The sequence below is a fragment of the Elaeis guineensis genome, chromosome 6, assembly GCF_000442705.2.
Source record: "Elaeis guineensis isolate ETL-2024a chromosome 6, EG11, whole genome shotgun sequence".
Classification (NCBI taxonomy): domain Eukaryota; kingdom Viridiplantae; phylum Streptophyta; class Magnoliopsida; order Arecales; family Arecaceae; genus Elaeis; species Elaeis guineensis.
The window spans coordinates 128,746,400-128,770,200 of NC_025998.2; the positions used below are offsets into that span (position 1 = coordinate 128,746,400).

The 23,801-nt window shown below is 38.1% G+C and overlaps 3 protein-coding genes across 5 annotated transcripts; 2 read left to right on the forward strand and 1 right to left on the reverse strand.

Moving 5' to 3' along the window:
• The first annotated feature begins 7,287 nt into the window (after window positions 1–7,287).
• On the forward strand, window positions 7,288–13,568 carry LOC105046594 (serine/threonine-protein kinase Nek2). Of its 3 annotated transcripts, none has more exons than XM_010925237.4 (15): window positions 7,288–7,610; window positions 8,046–8,179; window positions 8,282–8,348; window positions 8,837–8,902; window positions 9,052–9,098; window positions 9,183–9,228; window positions 9,325–9,405; window positions 9,503–9,545; window positions 9,620–9,669; window positions 9,756–9,837; window positions 9,931–9,980; window positions 10,591–10,664; window positions 10,771–10,822; window positions 10,962–11,423; window positions 12,079–13,568. In XM_010925237.4, exons 2-15 carry the CDS (start codon window positions 8,094–8,096, stop codon window positions 12,661–12,663), a joined length of 1,791 nt encoding a protein of 596 aa, XP_010923539.2. In that variant the 5' UTR covers window positions 7,288–7,610; window positions 8,046–8,093; the 3' UTR covers window positions 12,664–13,568. The 3 variants fall into 3 exon arrangements, with proteins under 3 accessions (XP_010923539.2, XP_073115922.1, XP_019706580.2); XM_073259821.1 differs by having other exon boundaries at window positions 7,288–7,546; XM_019851021.3 differs by having other exon boundaries at window positions 8,040–8,179; window positions 12,079–13,567.
• Window positions 13,569–14,625: 1,057 nt separating this feature from the next.
• Window positions 14,626–18,426, forward strand: LOC105046593 (pentatricopeptide repeat-containing protein At3g22690). The gene is made up of 2 exons (XM_010925232.4): window positions 14,626–15,911; window positions 16,696–18,426. The coding sequence occupies exons 1-2, from the start codon at window positions 14,817–14,819 to the stop codon at window positions 17,962–17,964; spliced, it is 2,364 nt and encodes a 787-aa protein (XP_010923534.2). The 5' UTR covers window positions 14,626–14,816; the 3' UTR covers window positions 17,965–18,426.
• Window positions 18,427–21,138: 2,712 nt separating this feature from the next.
• On the reverse strand, window positions 21,139–23,509 carry LOC105046592 (probable ribose-5-phosphate isomerase 3, chloroplastic). The gene is given in 4 exon segments (XM_010925231.2): window positions 21,139–21,395; window positions 21,398–21,688; window positions 21,691–21,730; window positions 22,898–23,509. Coding segments are annotated over 4 exon segments (864 nt in total). The 5' UTR covers window positions 23,330–23,509; the 3' UTR covers window positions 21,139–21,294.
• Between the last annotated feature and the right edge of the window lie 292 nt (window positions 23,510–23,801).

Consider the following 23,801-nt stretch of genomic DNA (forward strand, 5'->3'; position numbering starts at 1 on the left):
TTTTTTTGGAGTAAATAAGGGCTACATGAATAAATCTAACATCTTTATTCATATAAGATAGAAGTTAAGGTACATATATTTAACCTTTCTATTTTTTAGTTAGGGCTTCAAGTGGGTTAGTGTTGATCCAGGTCTGATTTGACCTGGATCTGACTTGCATTATCAATAGATTGAAAACTAAAACCAAGTCCAATGCACTCATTTGATAAATCAAATTGGGTTACGTTCAAGCAACCTATGAATTCTAGCCATGTTAAACTTAAGAGTTTGAACTAATTTTGTTAGGTTTAATTGGATCAGTTCAAATATAACAATGTTGAATTCAATGAAAAGTACCTTGGAACCTTTTTTTTTTCCGCTAGTCCTTAGAACTCCTTTTCTGCACACGAAAAGTTTATTAAATTCACTTTTTATTGACTCAAAAACTCATCATTCAACAATTCTCATCTATCACACCAATTTCCACAATTAATGCAAATCAACTTATGGGAATTTTTTGTGCTCACAGGATTAAAAAAATCCATGGTCCATTTGCATGATCTGCATCTTAATTTGATATCTGACTTGGGTCCCATACCCTGTTCCTGATGATCTGTAATGTGGGTCAGGTTTAGACCTATCAGACCAGCAACCAATGATTTTAAGATTAATTTTCCTGTCTATTACCCCTTCACTTATCTTGTCCTAATCTGATCACCTGATCCATTGGGACCACTGAAGGTCTAGGATTCTGGACCACTGCAATTGGCCAGACCCCCTTGGATCTTGGTTGTAATACTCTGATAGGGACAGCATAGCCGTTCACTTCTGTGGACTCACATTCCATCGTCCTTAGATAAGAGGACGGCTACAGTACATGCTATGGTTAATGTACTGTGGATTGGTCGCCCAACCATTCGATCAAGATCCGATGGTCTGATCACAAGTTTAAAAGCAGCTGCACAGCTAAATTCAAGTTAAGTGATCACTATGATGGAGGGACCCTGTGATTCCGACATCACACCAACTTTTGGTGCGGCGGATGCAACATCTTTAGGGTTTCTTTTGGAAACAAGGTAAACAACAAGATTGATGTTATCACTCTTGATCTCTTCAGTATCTTTTGGAGTTACAGACAATGGCCTTTGAAGCCTTGTGGCAGTCAGTACAGCTACCATGGTAGTTAATTATGGATGCACTATGATATTGTCATTATCTAACAATACTGTTTAACATAAATGATTAAATATGAGAGAAAGAATGAATGAGAAGTTTAGAAAGAGCTTTCACAGGCCAAGGTTGGAATAGGGGGATCATGTCAAATGCTTGAGATTTGGTTATGCATTACTTATAGAAAACCGAACTTCAAAATTTTTGTTTGATTAGTAGAGTGGTGGTGCGTGGTTGTCACAAATCTCAATTCCCTATTGAAATGTATCTATTGGGCATGTTTTAATGTCCTAGAAAAATTATGTTAGGTAGATCTTGAATATCCATATAGAATCATAAAATCCAAGAGAAATATTTTTTATTAATTTTTTTGGATGAGATTCTAAATTGTTAAAGATGTTATCAAAATGGACCCAGACTATAGCCTACATGAATTAGGAAATACCGCAAACTATGAGCTAATTGTGCTGGTTGAGATTGAATTTAAATAGATTTGGACTCTCAACTTGATAAGGATGTTAGGGCTTAAGGTAAGGAGTATATCACAATCTGTGCAAAGGTACGTGTGGTTCTATATAAACTATACATCAAGTCAATCTTGGATATCTATATAGAACTAAGGAACTTAAATAACACCTACTCAAATGATCTTTTTAGATAAGTTCTTGGATTGTTACAGTTTTCGTTGTGGTATATTGTTGTATATGATACAACCAACAACCGTCAAGAAATTATGAGCGATATTTTCAAAATTCAGCCTTTAAGAATTTGGAAGACAGTCTCACAACCCTAATAATTCATGTGGTTTTATCAAACCGGCTCTTTTTGCTGGGGATTTCACAATAATAGTGGCTTGAACAATTTCTTGAATTAACCCCAGCTTGAAAATTTTTAACTTGGGCTTGATTTAGCTTGATCTATTCTCCCAAAAACTAGATTACGCGCTAACCTAAGAAATTGGCCTGTCGGCAATCAATCTTGCCTAGATTGTCTTATGTGCAGCTCGTCATTCAGTTCTCAAACAACGAAATCTTTTGGTCAAAGATCATCACCGATTCCTTTGCTTTACGTGCGGCCTCCACCAACCACGATATAAATGATCATGGCTTTAGGATTATACAATAACTGCAATAATATTTTGGTGGTCTCCTGCATTTAAGTTTCGATTTTATTTAGACGGAACGGAAAAAAGTACTGTATAATGCTGTGCATATTTCGAAAATATCCATCAAAAGATGAATGATCGCACGTGCTACACGCATGCATTAAAATACTAAAAAAAAAAAAATAAACCTCAATGATATTTAAATAATTTAAATAAACAGTATATAATTATTATTTTTTTTATGAACATATCAATATGTATATAGTATCATACGATATTTTTTGAATACCAGAAAAGATTCCGTTCTCAGAGTACATGGAGGCAATTATTAATCATGGCAACCCCAACCTACACTAACGTAGGATTCAGTTAACTGAAACATGGCTGGCCCCCCTCCATCCTTTCTCCTGCTAAACTTATGAATTCTTTGCTCTCATCAATATCACAAAAGATGGGTGTGCATGGAATGGACGACGTTCTATTATTTGCGGTTGCCAACATCTGACGTACTACTGATGCCATTAAATTAGATCAAGTGCATCTTAAACACCTGCTGCCATTTTTTTAAGAAAAGAAAATCTATGTTTAAAAACTATTCACAAAAGTTTTAAAATGCTGGATATAAAGAGCATATATATGTGCGCACAATCATGTGAGTGTTATCAATAAGATTGTCTTCTTATTCAAGATAATGTGACGATATATACACAGGCTAACGCATTAAAACTTGACTAAACTAATAGGTGGAGTCCTCAAGTAAATTGTACTTCTTTATCCTTAAAGACTTTAATATATGAACACTAATCCATTAGAACTTAACCAATATGATAATGGTAGTCCTCGAGATGGGTCAGGCGAGCCATGCCAAGATAGTAGTTGACGAAAGCACATAACCCTCATGGGCATTGTATATGAGTCTAGCAAGCTTTATCACGAAGGATAGGATGCATCACATGAGCTGTGCCTTGTCCGTGCATGGAGACAATAAAAAAGCCACAACTACTCCAATGACGACCACGTATGTAGCTATCGGTGCTGCTGCATGTAATTAACGCATGTCCTGCATGCTTATCCTTCTTTTACGCTCTCATGTTATTCCCATGGGAAAAAAAGGCCAGTGGTCACTGTACTCCTGTCAATCCTTAGTTGTAAAGGTGGTGGAAGAGTAGGAGGGGAAACGAGAAAAGAACCAGCAAGCTCTGGCACCCGGAGACATAGGACTCGTCCCGATTACGTGAACCTCACGAAAAGCGTGTTCTCATCAGCGACTACGCACACGGCAACGCGTGGGTAGATCAAACGGCTAGGCAACAACATTCACTCTTTTACAATAAAAAAAAAAATATTAGATAGACCATTCTACAATAAGCAAAATATTTTATAGATTTTGATTGTCTTCTTTTCATCTAATAGTCAATTATGATCCATCATAAATATTAATTAATGAACAATCAATCGATGTGTGGATTTTTAATTGGCTTTGCATCTAGTAGAATGAGTCTTATAGAGTCACTTATTAACGGACCATACTCATGGATACATCAACTATTAGTTTATCCTTAAAAACAAATAGTAATGATGGGTTTTCAAACATAAAGGTGCATTGCTTTATAACATATTTTATTAATTATTGTAATTATAAAAATAATATATTTTATAGACAGTGTTGTCGTCAAGGAGTCGAGCTGGTTTAAGCCATTAAACAAAAGTCAAAAAAAGAATGGTAATCGCAGGACAACTAGTCAAGATTTTCGGAGCTGGGTCTTAATGCCAGATCCTCGATTGATCCCTCGGATTGATCCTGCAAAATCACCAAAAACAAAAAAAAATCTCATGTTGGGGGTTCTTTGATGCCTAAATCAATCTCTCACGAAAACAAACAAAGAAGATCTATGTAGTGGATAAAGAGTAAAGGTAGTGCCGAGTATGAAGAGTAAAAAGCTGGTAATGAAAAATGGAGAATGAGAAGCAAAGAATGATGTATAGAAGGTGGAGAATGGTGGACTCAGAGTTCTATAGAAGAGCTGATTCCAATAAATATGCGGTCTGTTTTTGAGATAAAGCATGCAAGGTCAGTCTTCTTTTGCAAGGTAGGTGTTCACTTATCTGGTGGGTTCTGAAGAAAAGATTTTATAGGTGAAGGCGATACCTATCACTTTTGGAGACATGCGTTGCCTGTCAAAGGATAATAGCTTTAGAGATGTGCTCTGACTATCAAGGAATAACGGCACATACATCTCGAGGTTGCTGAGATCACGTTCTTGTTTGGTGGAGGAGAGAGTTAAAGAGCAAGTGACTAGGCCGTTTGTCGCTGTGAGAACAGAAAGATTTGGAACTCCTCTAATATGACAGTAAAAGATCAGATGGCAGCGATCGGATAGTCACTCCATCATCCTCTATTAAGAACACATGCCGAACTATCACTGGATCATTAGTATCATGATGGATGATTCATTTTAGAATGTATCAGATAGTATTAACTTATACAACAATATGGTAATAAGTATTGAAAATAATAATTTTTATAGATAGAATTAACTTGCATACCAATATGATAAGAAGTATTATGTAAACTCAATTTGCTGTATAGATTCATTCCGTATTATACTGGATGCAGCAAACTAGTGCGCAGTCTCGCATTATACCAAGCATTTCACCTCTCGTACCGTCCTGTCCAATGATATTATAATAGGATGGGATTATTATGTATAACTAGTATCAGCTTTGAATTACGGTGTAAAATAAATTTTAGGAAACAACAATCTATGTAAATGTCAAATAACAACTATCACCTTATAATTCTACTACAAGCATTATGTTTGAGGTCCCCACTCTAACTGCTTCTGCGTTAATTAAATATGATACGAATAAAAACTTTCTACCTGTACCAAAAAAAACTCAATCCGTATACTTACGTACACAACTATAAGATTGGAAAATTATATCTTTAATTGAAGACGTTAGGGTGGAACTGCCGACACAACGGAAGGTCTCGGAGACGTCAGAAGGGACAGGGTGGGAGCATCCTAGGATGCGAAGCGGGCCCAGAGATCCGAACGGCCCCCGGTTGGTTCTTCCATCGAGAGCTGTCCTACGCTAATCATCCACCGTCCATTCAGGTGGGGCCCTCCTGATTGACGGCACATCCTGAAATAGGAGTTATTATTACGATAAAACCGGTGGAGTTACCTCGGAGACGGGGAACGGTAATTTCCTGTCTGTACTGGTTTGTGAGGTGTTCCATCAATTTACCGACGTACATTTGAAAGTTGATACCGATGGGGAAATGGGAAAGGTAAAGTTAAAGTGTGGGTCCTGCAGCCGGGCTTTTTGAATTTTTGACGACAAACTACGGCGTCTACAGCCTTTTCCAGTTTTTGCTGTGTTTGAATGGTCATTTATTGCGAGATTTAGCAGCTTTTCAGCAGCTGATTGGCTGGACAATTGACGACTGATTTGTCCCAAAACTTAATTTTTTATAAAAATAATTTTATTTTTTTTAAAATATAAATTTATTTATATCTATCTATAAATATTAAAAATTTAATTACTAACAATTAACTCATGATAAACTTAAATGAACTCATATCGAATTATCTCTAATTTCATATTGATCTTGTAATGGATTTGCTCTAATATATTTATAATAATTAAAATTTTATTTAAAAAATTAATCAAAAATAATTATTTAAATTTTTTAAATTTTTATAAATATTCAAATTTTACATAATCTACTGTTGATTTAGGATTAAATATATTTTTCACATATGTCCCTACAGATTTATGGTTAAAAACACCTAAATTTGTATAATTATTTTTTTAAAAAAATCTATAATTAAGCTATTTTTGTTAAATATTTATTGTAATTAAATAAATTATTTTTCTATATTATTAAATTTTTATTTAGTTATATTTTGTATGAATTAATAACTAAATAATCAACAAGTTCTAAGCGATTTGTATGCTTGTCTTTTTTAAGTAAGACTTTTTTGCTATACTAATATCACTCATCATCGAAACAAGTAAATTTATACATGTGTGATTTAAGTTTGATATATTAATGTGCTTAAGGGAAACAATAGTCATCACAATAAAGAAGTAATTAAAACTTACAATAATATGCAAGGTCTTTTAGTATTTTAAGCTGTTGTTTATTGCTATGATATATAAAGAATTTGAGTATTTTTTAATAGTGCATTGTCATAATAAATTTTCTTCACTTCTCCTCAACAAAATTTTATAAGACAATAAAATCAATCTAAACAATAAACTGAATAATTGCGTATGATTCACAAACACACGAGCTAAATGCTAGATAAATCTTAATCATAAATTATATGAAAAATTTATGCTTTGATTTATTTTATGTGACTAAATTTTGTAACATATGAAAAATATTTATTTTTAACACCTCCAACTTTTTCTTACAACAATATAGAAAATCTCAAAATATTCGCCCTTTCTGCAGTGACATACCCATCCATATCTTCACTCAGTGATTGGGAAATCAGCGTAAATTATCCTCAAAGCAAACAATAAACAATGCTTTACATAAAATCACAGTTTAAACTATAGGCTCAACTTTATAAAATTCATGGGCAAAACATTTGTTTTGCAAAAGAAAGAAAGCTTACCAGAGTTTTATTAATAAAATCAGCTGCGTTTGTTTTGCAAAGCTTTCTTTTCAGCTGCTTTTTTTTTGGTACATTTTTTTTTTCGACTGCTTTACTACAAAATAAACAAACAAAGAAGGGCACCAAACGGAGTCCACGTTTTACCCAAAACAAAAAAATAACGGAGTCGACGGAGAAGTGGATTAATCATTAAAAAATAGGAATTACTCAAAAAAAGAAAATTACAAACTACAACCCCACACGAGGATTGAGAGCGACGTGTATGCCATATATACTATTTACCATGTAGACCCTATTATTATTATTATTATTATTATTATAATATTTTATTAGTTCAAATAAGTCCAAGCAAACAAAAATTTAAAACGAAAGAAACCATTACTCTCCCCCTTCCCTTCTCACCTCCCCACCACCAACACTGCCCCACTCTCTCTCTCTCTCTCGTCTTCCGAGGCTGCTTCGGTTTCTTTTGTTTTTAAAAACAGAAGACTTTGAAATCCATAATCATCTCCTCCTTTTTGGCCTTTGCCGCCCCCCACTCCCTTATCTCGTTCTCATTTGCTCTCTCTCTATAAAACTGTGATGATGGGGGAGGAAGGAGAGGGAGCTCGACCTCCGGCTCTGTCGTTGTCTCCTTCGAGTTTTCTTGCTTGATTCGGTAGTCTTCTTCTTGTATTATTAGTAGTGAGATCTCTTTAACTTGAAAGAATCTAGAGATCCAGGTATTTCTCTTCGTCCTGATCGATGTTCTCACTGTTTTAGCTGTTCTCGGTTTCTCGATTTCCTTTTTTTTTTTTTTTTGTTAATGTAATGTGAGTGGATTTGCGCTGTTTTTTCTTCTATTTTTGGGATCTTTTATTGGATAATGTTGGGATTTTGGTGGTGCTTCGATGGTGAGATTTGGCTTTGGATAATCCATGTCGTGGGTATTTTATTAGGTTTTCTCTTAAAAAACTGATGTGTTTGTGGGATGCATTTCGAATGTGAACCACATTTTTTCCAGAAAACTTCTTTTTGACGACGATTTCCCTCTTTTTCGGGGAGTAGGTTGTCTTCGAGATTATTATTTGTCATTTCTTGTGCATTTTGTGGATTTCTTTATGATTTCATCTGTAACTTTGGGAAAACAACTAACATTAATTTCTTGGAAGGTTTAGGGGAGCCGATTTTATCGGAAAAACCGTGGGCAACCTACAGGCCCCAAAATGGATCAGTATGAGGTTTTGGAGCAGATAGGAAAAGGAGCATTCGGTTCAGCTCTTCTGGTGAGGCATAAGGTTGAGAAAAAGAGGTGAGGAAGCCAGCAGCCAAACTCCATCTTTTTCTGGTCTTATTATTTTTTTTTTTTGTCCTATCTTTTGAGCTTCTTTCTCTTTCCCGTTATCTGTTGCAGGTATGTCCTGAAGAAGATCCGGCTTGCCCGCCAGACTGATAGGTGCCGCAGGTCTGCTCACCAAGAAGTAAGCATCTTTGCTTAACCGACAATATGAATTAATATCTCATAATATTATATCATAATTATTGCAATGCCCTTTAGGTTGATCAGTTGAACTTCTTCTTTCCTAAGTTTGTTCTCTGCCCCTGGTCATGTTGTTATTTTCACCTTAATGTTTTCGACCAAAATCTTAGTTTATTTAAATGAATCATAAATTTTTTATTTTTTTTTTTGATAAGACAAAAGTAATCTGGAGTTGAAGCATACGTAGATATTATGATTTTGAAAAAAGAATGCAATCATGATTGCTCAGTCCTCAGAAAGTTGGTTACCATAAATAATTCCAATGTCATTTATGACCCTTTTTGGATTATTTAGCAGTTCCATGGAAAAATATGTTTTTTTTATGTACATGATGTAGTGGAGATGCATTATTAAAATGCCAATTTTTTGTAATAATACTGTATTTATTCTGTTTTAAACTTAATTTTTTAATCTTCTTTGCTTGTGCAGATGGAGCTTATTGCTCAAGTGAGGAGCCCATTTATTGTGGAATACAAAGATTCCTGGGTCGAGAAGGTCCGTGAAGCTCTTCTTTCCATAAGATCTGCTGATGCGAATTATAGTTTCCATTTGTGGCGTATCTCATATCTTCTTGCATCAACATTTATCATCACTGGACACTGAGGCATATCTCCTAAAACTCTTTTCTATATTCTTGCTCCCAGGGATGCTACGTGTGCATTATAATAGGTTATTGTGAGGGAGGGGACATGTAAGTTTTTTTACAGGGTGCAATCAAATTCCAGATACTGTTAGTCTATGTCTGAATTTGTAAACATCTCCTTTCCTTGTGCAGGGCAGAAGCTATAAAGAAGGCCAGTGGAAAATATTTCCCTGAAGAGGTTGTTTACTTTAGCACAATACCACTATATCTTTCTGGCCATGTGTGTTATGCTCTAAATTAGTTTTTCACTCTCTTTGTACCCCTCTATGTGCAGAAGCTTTGCAAGTGGCTTGTGCAGCTCCTTATGGCACTTGATTACTTGCACATGAACCATATTCTTCACCGTGATGTAAAGGTTAGTAACCATTCCATGTCATGAGTGGCTTCCTTTTTGCAGAAACTTTATAATTGGCAAATTGATGTTTACTGATGGTGCTAAACTATTGTTCCAGTGTTCAAATATATTCCTTACAAAAGATCAGAACATACGACTTGGTAAGTCACTCTTTTTATGCTGGAGCAATGCTACATCTATGAATTTTAATAATCTGAAATGATGAATATTGCAGGTGATTTTGGGCTTGCTAAAATGCTGACCTCTGATGATCTCGCATCCTCAGTGGGTTCTGAATTTGTCTAGATTAACATGCCCTATAAGATACATCTGGTTGCCTTATTAATGATAGTTATTTGCTCCTGATACAGGTTGTGGGAACTCCCAGCTACATGTGCCCAGAGCTTCTTGCTGATATACCTTATGGCTCTAAGTCAGATATCTGGTCTCTAGGTGAATTATTTATTCTTTGTTCGGCACATGGCTGACATTTTAATTTTTCTTTGACTACTTAAGTTTCATTATATAATTTTTCAATTTATCCAGGGTGCTGTATATACGAGATGACTGCTCTTAAGCCTGCATTCAAAGCTTTTGTAAGTTGCATCGACCCCTATGTTTTATTTTGAAATATGATTGTTTTCTATTATAGGCATGTCCTTGAAATTGCAGTACCAGTTCCTGTGTTTCTGTTGCAAATATTATCTTGAATCCCATGCAGCTGGTATATGTGTAATTGTTAGTAGTTTATTTGGGTAGCAATTTCAGGTCTCAGTAAGACAATGCTTTGGAATTCTACATATGCTTGCAATATAATAATTTTTGCTATACGGTTTGTGTCTATTGTACTTTCCCCTCCATGGATTAAATTCTTGTAAGCCTGCGAAAGCTAAGACTTATGAGCACAATGTTAGCAATCTGATCCTTTCTGTTTGTGCAAAATAATTAAGTGTTCCCTATTTGTTGAATATATAATTATTGATGTAGATATTTTGAGTTATTATTCCAAGTCTTGCATCAAACTCTGATATATTTTTATTCTTGCATGAACTGGCTGATATGTAATTAACTCTTGAAAAAGGCAGATTGTATGCCATATTCATGTTTGAAAAACTTCTGGTGAAGTTGAAATGATATTCTTGGGCCTTTCTGTTTTATATCCTGACAATGGATAGATTTTTTTTTTTGTATTTTTGCTTTAAGCAGGATATGCAAGCTCTTATAAACAAAATTAACAAGTCCATAGTGGCGCCTTTACCGAGTACATATTCTGGTCCATTGTAAGCCTGATTCTTTTTCTCTTTCCAAATTTCATCAACTAATTTCAGCTATGCTGGTTCTATAATAAGACGGATCTTTCTGATTGATCTTGTTCACTGCATGCAGTAGGGGACTCATCAAAAGCATGCTGCGCAAGAGCCCAGAACACAGGCCAAGTGTATGTACTCTGTCAGGGATTGTATACTGTTGCTAACAAAAGCTTGCTTTTGTGCACATACACATCCATACAAACACAACAATGTTTATCTCCATGTCTTTCAAACAATTTCGACTCATGTTTATAATCCTATCACCAGGCTGCAGAACTGCTCAGGCACCCACAACTTCAGGCTTATGTGCTTCAAGTCCATTTAAAGACTAGCGCTACTCGCAATATGCTTCTTGAACAGCCTGCAAGCAAGCACATAAAGAAAATTAGATTTCCTGATGACGAAGGTGCTTCTGCATGCAAGGAGAAGGAGAGAAGGCAATCTTTTGGCAATGAGAGGATCTTCAAACAGAACAAGCCTGCAGCGGAGCAAAACTCTAAAAGTTCTACACAAAGCATAAATGATTATCCAAATTATCTGAATCAAAGGATAAAAGAATTATCGGTTGGTAGTAATCAGGTTGGAGAGATTGGTGTCGACAAGGCAGTCAATACAAAGCAGTCTACCACCATGAAGACCCTGAGATATACTCCTGCCAAAACCTTCACAACTCCAAGGAAGGGAATAGAGCCACCAAAAGCATTTCATACTGGACCAAATCGTGATGTGGTATGATCATAAATAACTATGCTTATAGGCTAATGTAATTAACAATGATATGATAAAACTGTGTAGTTTGTGTTTGATGATATGCATCTATGTGAATGATGCATAAATAGTCAGTATACATGCATAAAATTCTATAAACCATGGAACTTTTTTTTTTTTTTGGTTTGAATTCCTGCATTCTAAGTAATGAAGAAACAAATAATTCAATTGCACTCTTTACTTTATATGCTGGGCCATTAAGCACACTCATCTCATATAAGATCATCTTTCTCGAGCCCCTGATTCTATGCTTTGTGTTGATGTGGAGCATGGGCATGCTAGGTCCCTAAGAAATATTAGCAACACTCTTCTTTGCTGTTGCAAATTTGGGGTCATTTTTCCTTATTTCTTTATAAAAAAATGTGACTTAAATGTTCAACACTTCCTGCCAATGAATGGATTCTTGACCTGGCTTCTAATTATTTGTTTTTATTAGTGTTGCAAATTCTATTATCCTGTCTAAAGTTTTTTCCAGTTGAAACACTGAGATTCCTGTGTCATTATCTTGCATCCATGATTTTATAGAATTTATAATCGTATATATTAATGTGATCGCTGTGTTGTAAAGAACATGCACCTTACGCATTCACAATTGTTTGTTGTGCTTCTGGTGCAGCTCAAACCATCACAAACTCCAGCAGATAGAAGTTCTTGGCCCAGTCGAAGAGCATCTCTTCCTTTGCCTACATTTGAAACCCCCCATCGACGTAATATCAGTATTCTCCACCATGTGAATTCTCCTGATGTTTCCGTCAATGCGCCTAGAATAGATAGAATTGCTGAGTTCCCATTAGCCTCGTCTGAAGATCCCCTGTTCTCCATCCATAAACTCTCATCAGCTCAAGGCTCCTCTTCTGCCAGCCCTCACTATGGTGACCGTACCATCACAAAGGATAAATGCACCATCCAAATCTTTCGGACAGAAGCAGAAAATGGGAGTGATTCGTCAGACCGAAATCCAACAGCTGTGGATGTTTCAAGCCGGGGATCAACAGAATCCAGGCAGCGGAGGTTTGACACTTCATCATACCAGCAGCGGGCAGAGGCCCTGGAAGGATTGCTTGAGTTCAGTGCACAGTTGTTACAGCAGGAAAGATTTGAAGAGTTGTCAGTGCTCTTAAAGCCATTTGGTCCTGAAAAGGTCTCTCCAAGGGAAACAGCTATATGGCTGACAAAGAGCTTCAAAGAAACAACAATATAGTATAGGGACTTAGGCCTGCTGCTGCCTGCTGCTTAGAGACCAAAGTCAGGTGCCCACCATACCGCATTGTTAACACTAGGTATCCTGGGACCTTTTCATCAGTTTTGTGATGTGAAGCAGCTGGATAGGCTGACCATGTAGCATGGAGTTGGTTGTTGATTTTCTTCAGCATCATGCTTGTAGCAGGTTGTGATGATTTCTTCCTTTTCTAGTCTCATCTCCCTATTTTCCCATGTACAAAGATCTCCATTTAGTGACCTTGGATAGAGAATTTAGGGGTGCAGGTGCTGGGAAGATGGTAGCTTGGTGCAATATGGCTGGGCAACTAAAGTTCACACACTAGCTTCTGATTCATGTGCAAGCAGAGACTGTCATCTGGAAGCAAAATGTATTTTGCTTTTGTTGCTGGTTCCACTACGACCACGACTATAATTTAGCACCATTAATACGTATGATTTGATGTTACTGTTCTATGATGCTAGTGGTAGGAAGTTAATGGAAGTTGTGATTCTGTATATTTGATACATGTTTGTTGTAAAGTCACCAAATTGGTTTCCTAATTGGCTGATTACTGTGGTTTTGGTGGTTATGCTGTCGTTTAACAGCGGAAAGGATAAAAATCTCTCGGAGGCCAGTGGAATATCTAGAAAAGCTAGTGGGTAATTGGGCCATTTGTTTTGTTGTGACATCTAACCGTGTGATGTTTTGCTTGTGACTGGGGAAATTAAGGGAAGGGCATGGCTCCACCAAAAAAAAGAAAACTTGTAGTTGGTGCAGCCGGCCAATTATACTGCGGTTCTTCTGCCCAGTTGAGGGCAGCTTAGGAGGTGTTATGTACTGCTGCTGTTGACTCAGGATCAACTATGAATATATTGTTGCGATTCAATGACTAATTTATTGAATCTTGGATCCTATGTTTTGCATTTAATGGGGATTCTTTGCAGTTTGATTCAATTTTGTGGCTATTATCCTTAAGGACCTCCTCGCACGCGAACTCAGACATTATTCCTCAAGAATTCTTAACCTATCCGATGTGTAACTATTATTCCTCAACATTATTCAACAGAGGGGCTTTTGTTTTTGTTGCTTCTCTACTCCAACATTTCTTTGATCCTGTAAGGTCAGACAGCTGTTGACATATTTTCCAACATTGATGAGGCTTGACCTCCGTCCTTATCATGGGGCAAAAATGAAACAAGCTGGCTTTGACAGCTAATTATTTGGCCATTTCCAAGCTAATTATCGAATGGATATATTATAGTCCCACCGGAAAATGCTTCAGAATTTTCTCCTTATCATAGCGTAAATGGATTTGGTAGGTGTCTAACGGTAAAAATCATGCTGTGAACAAGAAAAATGATGAAACTTTCGCTTGATCAAATAATAATATGTATCCTTAGGTCATTGTTAGGTTGCTGAGGAAAGTGATACCTGATTCTCTCCACTATTTCACAGGAAATGCATCAGAATTAGGTCCACCCACCTTATAATTGAGTTTGATCACGCTCTAAGCACCCACAGGAGTAAGATTAGGGTGCACTTAACCTTGGACCGGGTATCCGATTGAAGTAAAACTCCACCTGCAATTTTTTGTTGTTGCATTCAAGGAACCAGCTAAACTAACCTACTCTTCGTCGAACAACTTGAAATCTATGTCTGGTCAAAATTTCCCATACAATTGCACTTGTCACTTTACATTTCAAATAGAGAATGTGAGATCATTTGTCATCCTTGCACTTGTCATGTGCAAATATGTTTTTCAGAAGAAAGAACATAGTTACAAGTCAACAACATATATTTACACTCAGTCACATTTTTGGTATTACAAATATCAAAAATATCATCTATTAATTCATTTGCAGCAGCAGATATATAGCTCTAGAAGATGGTCTGGATATATGAAAATTTTAGATTTAGTAATAGCAAGCCAGCATCCTTGATCTCAGATATTCCAAGACAAAAGTCCTTCTAGAAGTTGAATAAATGTATCAAAACGGAAATAACATTAGCCTTTCAATGCAAATTATTCCTATTCCACCTTTCGTAATTCTTATAATCCTATTCCACCATTTGTTATTCTTATAATCCTATATTCCACTTGATGACTTCCCACCGGGGACTGCGAGGGCGAGCAAACGAAGCGGGAGGTGGTGATGGCGTCCCCAACTCCAATTCCATGGCAGCCGGTCCCAATCACACGCTCGAGCGCCAGCTCCCATGGCCGCACCCCCTCTCCCGGGAAATATCCCATCGGCAACGGGTCCCCGCCGATCCTATCTCTCCTCCAGCAGTGCTCTTCCCCGAGAGAACTCTCCCAAATCCACGCCCAACTCCTCAAATCCAATGCCATCCAAGACCCTCTCTACCTCTCCAAGCTCCTCTCCTTCTACGCCTCCCTCGAGCCGGATGGCGACCCCAGCCACGCTCTTCGCTTGTTCTCTTCGCTCTCGTATCGTGACTCTGCTCAGTGGAATTCTTTGATTCACGGGTTTAGCCTCGGTTCGACGCCGGAACAATCCATACTGCTCTTTATTAGGTTGCTGGAAGAAGACCCGATTCTTCTGAATTCCTACTCCTTCCCTCCGGTTCTCAAGGCATGTACGAGGATTATGACGGTCTCGGAGGGGATCCAGATCCATGGTCTTGCTACCAAGTGCGGAGCAGTGGCGGATCCGTACGTGCAGAACTCGTTGGTACGGATGTACTTCGGTTGTGGGAGATCTCGCGATGGGCAGCTCTTGTTTGACAAAATGCCAGAAAGGAGTGTTGTTGCGTGGAGTTGTGTTATTGGGGGCTACGCAGAGTTGGGCTTGTGGGAAAGAGTCAAATCTCTGTTCAGGATGATGGTTTCGGAGTTTCACTGTGTGCCCAATTCTGTCACGTTGGTGAGGGTGATCACTGCATGTGTTAGATCTGGGGACTTTGAATTGGGGAAGTGGGTCCATCAGTACATCAAGGAGAATGGGGTTCCTTTGTGTTTGAATTTGAGGAATGCACTCATGAATATGTATGCTAAATTTGGTGAGATGGGGGAGGCCAGGAGATTGTTTGATCAGATGCCGGAACATGATATCGTGTCACGGACTACATTGCTTAGCGGGTATGCTAGCATGGGACATTTGACGCTAGCTCATGAGATTTTTGATAAGATGCCTGATCGAAATGTCGTGGCATGGAATGCAATGATAGCTGGATATGTGCTAAATGGCTGCTTCGAAGAGGCGATTTTGCTTTACAAAGAAATGCTGGTAAGAACTTGTCTTACTATTAGTTTGTAGACAGTAGTAATTTAGACCTTTTCTTTTATTTCTAATGCCAGAAAGGTTAAGATGTGGAGAAATGGATGGCATCTCTGAGATTTGGTGATTGCAGAGTCCACCTTATACTTTGTCAGTGGTTAATTCAGGGCGCTCAAAGAATTTTTTTGTTTTAACGTTAGGGGATAAAAGAGAACCTTTTAAGATTGCTATGGTCACGTGCAATGAAGAGCATAGGAGGCCTTGAGGAGGTGACCTTAATTTTTTGTCAAATAAGAGTGTAGAGAGGTTTAAGAAAACCAGGATAGAAAATGTGTGACATGAATGCGCCTAAAATTCTGCACTGATCGATTACTTAGCTCTTGGTGGTTATATATTACTTACAATGATTCAAAGAGCCTACTCAAATGGCTGGATCGAGGCTTGTTGATCTTTTTGATTATGTACAGCTAGAATCATGATACTTGCTGCCTACTCAAATTAGAAGTTCAAAAATTCTGAAATTTAGTTCTTCTTAGTGGGTAGCATAAATATCATTCATGATGTAACACTTACATTTCTTTCCTAATATTCATTGATTAAATCTATTTTTGTGACCTATACTATCTTCAGAGTTGTGAAAGACATTGCAACTTTCAAGTTGATAAACCAGAATTTAGATTAGGCAACTGTTCCGATCGATCAGCCTTCTTAGTAGGGAAAAACAAATCGAACATATAAGTCAAGCAACCAAGTTTATCAAAGATTCCTTATAACATTAATTTGACTTCCACAGGCTCTCAATGTGGAAATTGACAAAGCCACGATGATTAGTGTTTTATCTGCTTGTGCAAAGTCGGGATATCTACTAGTTGGTGAAGTGATTCATGGATACATCTATAAGGTTGGTATTGAAATGACTCTTGATTTGCTTCACTCTATTCTAGGCGTGTATTCAAGGTGTGGGAAGATGGACTTGGCTGAGTTATTGTTCAGTAAAATGGATGTTAAGAATGAGATCTCCTGGACTTTAATGATGGTGGGGTATGTAACCATTGGAGAAATAAAAGCTGCACTTGAAACCTTCAATCAGATGCCCCACAAGGATTTAGCTGCATGGAATGCCTTGATAAGTACACTGGCCCAATGCAATTATTTCAGTGAAGCCTTGGACATCTTTGAAAAGATGCAGAGGACGAAGGTGAGTCCTAACTGTTTTACTTTGGTTAGCATATTGTCTGCTTGTGCCAGGGTTGGGGCTCTTGAGCTGGGCAAATGGGTTCATGCTTACATTGAGAGGAATGACATTGAAATGGATGCCTACTTAGGTTCTTCGCTTATCGATATGTATGCAAAGTGTGGATGCATTAATCTGTCCCTTGAAGTGTTCAATAGAATGCCCACAAAGGATCTATTATCCTGGAGTACCATGATTGTAGGGCTGGCCATGCATGGCCACAGCGAGTATGCTATAGAGTTCTTTAGACAGATGGAAGACTATGGAGTGCAACCGGATGCTGTTACCTTTGTTGGGGTTTTGAGCACTTGTAGTCATGCAGGTTTAGTAGAAGAAGGCCAGTATTATTTCGATATGATGTCTAAGAAGTATGGCATCACTCCTACAACTGATCATTATAGTTGCATGGTGGATCTCTTCGGTCGCCATGGCCTCTTGAAGGAGGCCAAGGAATTCATAGACAAAATGAACATTTCCTCAAGTGGGGAGGCCATTTGGGGAGCTTTACTTGGTGCCTGCAAGCTTCATGGAAATGTTGAACTGGCTGAGTATGCTACAAGTCATCTTATAGAGGTGGATCCGAACAATTCAGGAGCACATGTGCTGTTATCCAACGTATATGCTAGTGCTTACAAATGGGATGATGTTGGAAAGGTCAGGAATATAATGAAGAAGAAAGGAATTGAAAAGGTTCCTGGTTGTAGCTCAATTGAAGTAGATGGTGAAATACATGAATTCTTTGCTGGGGATGCTTCTCATCCGCTGTCTAGAGAAATCTATATGACTTTAAATGGACTGGAGAAGCTAGTGGAAGCAAACATACTGTAACCTCAACTTGAGCATGAACAAAGAAGGAAATGGAACTAATATCATTTATTTATGGAGCTATGATCGCAGACCACAGAATGATGATAAAACTGGGAAGTTTGGAATGCGCTTATTTGGCCCTTGGTGGCAAGACTCCATCTTCATGGATTGCTATCAGATTGGTTGTGAAGCATGCTTCTCCACAGTGGACAAAACAGTATTTGCTAATGTATGCTTTTGATATACCCCAGGAGACAATAATTCGCTGAAGTTTATCCTCTGCAATCAAATTTTATGCAGATATGCTCTTGTACATATGGAACACCTTTATTAAATGCATACATTTTTAGAGTACCGATGTACAAAATTTTATGTTCCTTTCTGATATTATTCAGATAAATGATGTAACCTTTGACATACATATGCTTCTTGTCGCTCAAAGAGAGTAATTCAAAGAGCGTCCATGGATGCTTTTGATATTAACTTACAGGTCTTTGCAGTCTATTAAATTTTGTGTGTATAAGCTCTCATACATATTGAACATGGTATTTCTACATACTTTTCTGCCATCGATTCCTCCAAACTATGCAACCTTTGGTGCACAAATTCTTCTTTTCACTCCAAGTGACTAAAGGGTGTCATCAGATGCTTTTGATACAGGATATGCAACTCTGCATCGACCGACACTTGTACAGGTGCCAGGAATTGAAATCAATGGAACAGTCATTGGGTGACACTGCGGGAGGAGGTGGTGGAATGCTGAAACAAGCAGAAAAAGGGTTGTTTCCTCTCCCCATACCCCCAACCCCAACCGCCACCCCCTCTGTCACCTTCTTACCTTCACCCTTCTGGCTTCTCAGACACCACCCGAAAGTAAACCCAACATACTCGGACCCAGAATTAAACGTGGAAGCTAGTCTGTTAAAGCTATTGAATAAATGGAGAAGGAAGAATTCAAATTCCAACATCCCCACAAACAGGAGGAGACCAAGAAATGGAATGGTCTATGGTTGCCGTTTTGCTGGCTATCAGAGTCATCAGTTCTGCCACACTGCCACCAAAAGGTGCTGCAGAAGACGTGCTGAACCCTGTTCTCAGAATGACGGGCTGCCTCTCTGCGTTCTTTCAACTGGTTTTATTTAGAGACGTTTTAACTCCAAACCACATGGTTTTCATGAGATGTTTCTCACTTCATTCTTTTCCTTCTCAAATCTTCTACCATACGGCTTTCTCACATCTCCTCTTCCAAGTTTTAGCGGTTGTTTTTATGGTTTTAGCGGTCATGCACTCATAGTCCTATTCCGAGATTGGCAGTGACAGTATAGAAATGAGGATGATGAATGACTTGGAGAAGCGTGGGTCTTTCGTGAATGTCATCAATATAACATGAAAAGCAAACAATTTGTAATTTTTGTAAATTGATTATTCAAAAAAAAAATATATTAATATACTTAAAAAATGGAAAGAGTGATAAATTTTAACTCTAATTTGTGCTTCTGGTGTTTGTGGTGAACTTCGTGGCTCGATTTCTTTTGAAAATGATCTACATGTTTCTCAGTTGCATTCATCTGCAATAGCATTGAGTTGAAGTTTTTGTTTGAATTGCAGCAACTAAATCGAGGATGAACTTGACAACAGATGAGAGGAATTGACCATCTTCGAAAAAAGGATAGCATATATTCAAGACAACAATAGAACCGATGAGGAATGAAACATAGACATTACTCAAATGAGTCCATGCATAAAAGAAGCAAAGAACTAAAAAAAAAAAAAATTAAAGCAGTGACTGGCTTCCCTAGCGCCCTCAAACAGTCGAGATAAAAAATACTGGATATGGTAATCAAGCAATAACTAAAACAACAAAAGAAGATAACAATTAACCTTTCGATGATGGGTGCAATAAAATCTTCAGGAAAATTGTTTACACTGGAAGAAGAAAGAAAGAATGAGTTGTTATATTTCTGCAGCTATAAGTTTGCAACCCAACAACAGCGTCTCAATGCATCTATTGCCAACAGGCAGGGGGAATGGGAAAAGAGGAGGTTTGAGCTGGCCTGCACGGGAAATGCATGGTGTTCTTGGCAATTGTCAGCTGCCAGCTGCAGCAAAGGATACAAGTCCAACCGGTGGAGATGTAGATCTTGTGCCAGCCAAGGAAAGGGGCTTTGGATCATAACCTAGTCATCTAGAGACTTGGGTACCCTAAGAAGTGAGTGGACTCACTATGTCATTACTCATTGAAAGATGCATGTAGCACTTAATTGAGGGCAACTAAATATGCCGATCCAAGGTTATATAACCTTTCAAAACAATAAACTAAGCTTAACTGTGGCTACTCAAATTATCTCTAGATGTAATGCACATTAGAGTAACAAAAGTAAAATTTAAATACTATAAAACACCAAACAATGGTTAGTTAAATAAGCCTATCCAATAGTCAGCATAAGAAACTATTGCCACATTAGTTATGATTTTAGGTGTTCAAAATTGTACTCAAGTAGCAAACATGATTTAGCAAGCTAGACTCAACAAAGTTGTTATTATCATTAGCGGTAAGAGGTGATCTAACTTGGCAAAGTGGGTTCAGAAAATACAAGATTAGTTGCTTATTGGCTTAATATCATTTAATTCTATTGAAAGCCTAGCTTCATCCATCTTCAGGGTGGGTTACTATGCCCTGGTTTTGCAGCTGAGAACTAAAGTGATGCTCATTTAAAAAGTCACAAAGATAAACTTTCCTAGAAATCACAAAACATGAAAAGAAGCAATTTATGAAGATGAAAAAAAAAAGTAGCTTGATCAGATACAAGGCGCACTTGCTTATGTACCAATTCCAAAACCAAGTGTGTCATTAAGCGAACCCAGAATGTTCATCACAAGATCTGATAATGACTCACTTCAATTGTAACTCTCATTAACGACATCTTAACAATTATAAGCACTCCAAGAAAATTGAAGGACTCAAAGGATGATTACAATACACATGGAGTTTTAGTTTATGATGACATTTTTCTTGCACAATTGGAAGTTTACTAAGTAACAAATCAACAACTCAACATGAAAAGATATGATTATTAGTTCTTTTAACTTCCACAGATGGTGGTTGCATAAGCACAACACAAATCCCTCTATTTTGAGCATTTGGAGGTCATCTAGAGAATGAAACATTAAAAATCAAAATTAACAATGAGTTCATTTTGAACATAATAAATCCCTCATTATTTCTTTATTCAATTGAAGGAAACCACATCCAGCCCATTAGAACATAATGGTGACCAAAAATATGACTCAGCCATATTTGAAGAAGGAAGAAAGGTCAATTTACAATTTTACCTATATCTCCTGATAAATTCACTTTGACTTGATGCTTACCCCATCTTTCCCTGCAATAATAACAGCGCTCGCCATGTCCAAAAACAACCCATGCTCTACAACCCCTTCCAAGGCCGAGATTCCTTTCCTGCAGCTGGTGCATCCTTAATTGGTGTTTTAAAGTACAAATCCACAATGTAGTTTGAATTGTCAGTAACATAAGGTTTTCCATCAGCATCCAATCTTAGCTTTGCCTCACATCCTTCTTCTTTAAATATCTCTTGCAACCTCGTATGATTATACTTCCAACAGAACTGCACAACTTCCACCGGCATTGCCAACCCACTCCCACCCAAACCAGGGACGAGTTTTGTCTCATCCACAACCACGACAAATTTATTCGATGCAGCCTCTACCATCTTCTCCCTCAAAGAGCCCCTCCACGTCCTTTCACGAGATTAAGATCTGGGTCCACCTGTTTCAATGCAAATTCACATTCTATAAAACTCAAATGAACAAATCCTATGAGCAATCATTGGAAAAAAAAAAAAAAAAAAAGGGAAAAAGAGCATCAAAAGAACCATTCCATGTTTCTTATCACATGTTCACGAAACTAAAACCATCAAGTTATTTACAATAACTATCATTATCACTAGTTATCTCAATCAAGCAATCAAAGAAACATTTAGGGGGTGCTTGGTTCGTGATTGGAATCAAATATAGAATGGCTTAAAATCAAAATCGGAATGGCCAAATCTTCTAAAGTGCTTGGTTCGTGATTGAAATTGAAATTGGAATCAGAATGAAAATTTGAATCCATAAAGGAGAATAGGGATTGAGGGGGTACTTGGTGGGGGGGTCAGGAATCGAAATGGGAATGTGTGACTCATTCCAATCGTTTGGTTGGGAGGACTTCATTCCGATTTGATTATGGGATGAAATGAGAATGGCCCAATCTATATAAACTCAATCTCTACTCTCTTCTATAAATTCAAATTTTCATTCCAATTTCGATTCTGATTTTGATCACAAACCAAGCATTTCGGAAAATTTGACCATTCTGATTCTGATTTCAAGCCATTTCAATTTTCATTCCGATTTCGATTATGGTCGTGAATCAAGCATTCCCTGAGTTCTATGTAGATTGGGCCATTCCTATTCCACTTTGGAATCGGAATAGGACTCCTCCTAACCAAACGGTTAGAATGGGAGTCATCCTCTTCTATTCCGATTCCAAACCCCCACTCCCCTCAACCAAGCACTCATTCCCATTCCAATTACAAACCCCCACTTCCCCCAACCAAACCCCCACTCCCCCCAATCAAGTTATTTACAATAGCCATCTCAATCAAGCAATCAAAGAAACATTCATATCCTAATACCAGGAATCACAGAGAAAAATCTTCACCAAATTAACAAACTAAGAGAAGCAAAAAGTCAAGATATGTAGAGGATTCAATCCCAATCAACTCTAATCAATTAAAACACCGCACTAAGCTAAAAATCCAAACTTTTTCCGAGAGAAAGCTAAAAATCCCAACTTTTTTTTGAGAAAAAGCTAAAGCTCCCAACCCTTTTTTTTTTTTTTTTGTGTGTAAAGGAGGCGGAAAAGGAGGGAAATAAATAGAAGTTGAGAGGTGACCTCATCAGCACCATCAATGGCGAGGTCAAGGCAGGGGTGATCGTCGAGGGTGGAGAGGGGGATGCCGAGGGACTTAGCCTGCTCGAAGGTGCGCCTGGAGGTGGGGACGCCAACGATGCCGGTGAGCTTGCCGGAGGTGAGGAGGGCCCCGATCTCGGCGACGACGAAGGCGGCGGTGGAGCCGGTGCCGAGGCCAAGGACCATGCCGCTGGTGACGTACTCAACGGCCTTGACGGCGGCGAGCTTCTTGAGGTCGTCCTGGGTGAGGGCGCCTGGTGGGGAGGGGGAAGGGGAGGAGAGGGCTCGGATGGGGGCCATGAGGTGGCGGCAGGGGGAGGTGAGGAGGGAGGGACGGAAGGCGAGGGCATGGCGGCGAAGAAAAGAGGATTTGAGGGAGGAGGAGGAAGAGGGGAGGAGGGATAAGGTGGCCATGAGGAAGGAGGGGGTCTCGGGGGTTTTCAGGGAGAAAAGAGGCGGTTTTGGAAGGAGCGGAGGAGAACAGGGAATTGGGGATCAAAGAGGGAGGATGGGAGTGGGTGGTTGTTGGAAGTATTTTGCTGCTTTCTGCCGGAGGTTCTGTCTTTGAACCAGTTTTTTGTTTTTTTTTTTTGGGAAGGTGGGATGCGTGGGAAGTTGGTGGGATCATGAGAGAGAGAGAGAGAGAGTGCATATATAAAATAAAAAAAATAATTTTTTTAAAAATCAAAATATTAGAATAAGATAAGAGATTTCAATAGTAGAGGCGACCACCAAATCTGCTGCCCTTCGTATTTCTATAAACATGAAACATGGCAAATAATATGCATTTCTCAATAAGTCATCGAGCATCTATCAATAGGAGATATACAGTAATGATACTGTGGTTTTAGAAATCTATTACGGATAAGAGCTTAATTCATTATAT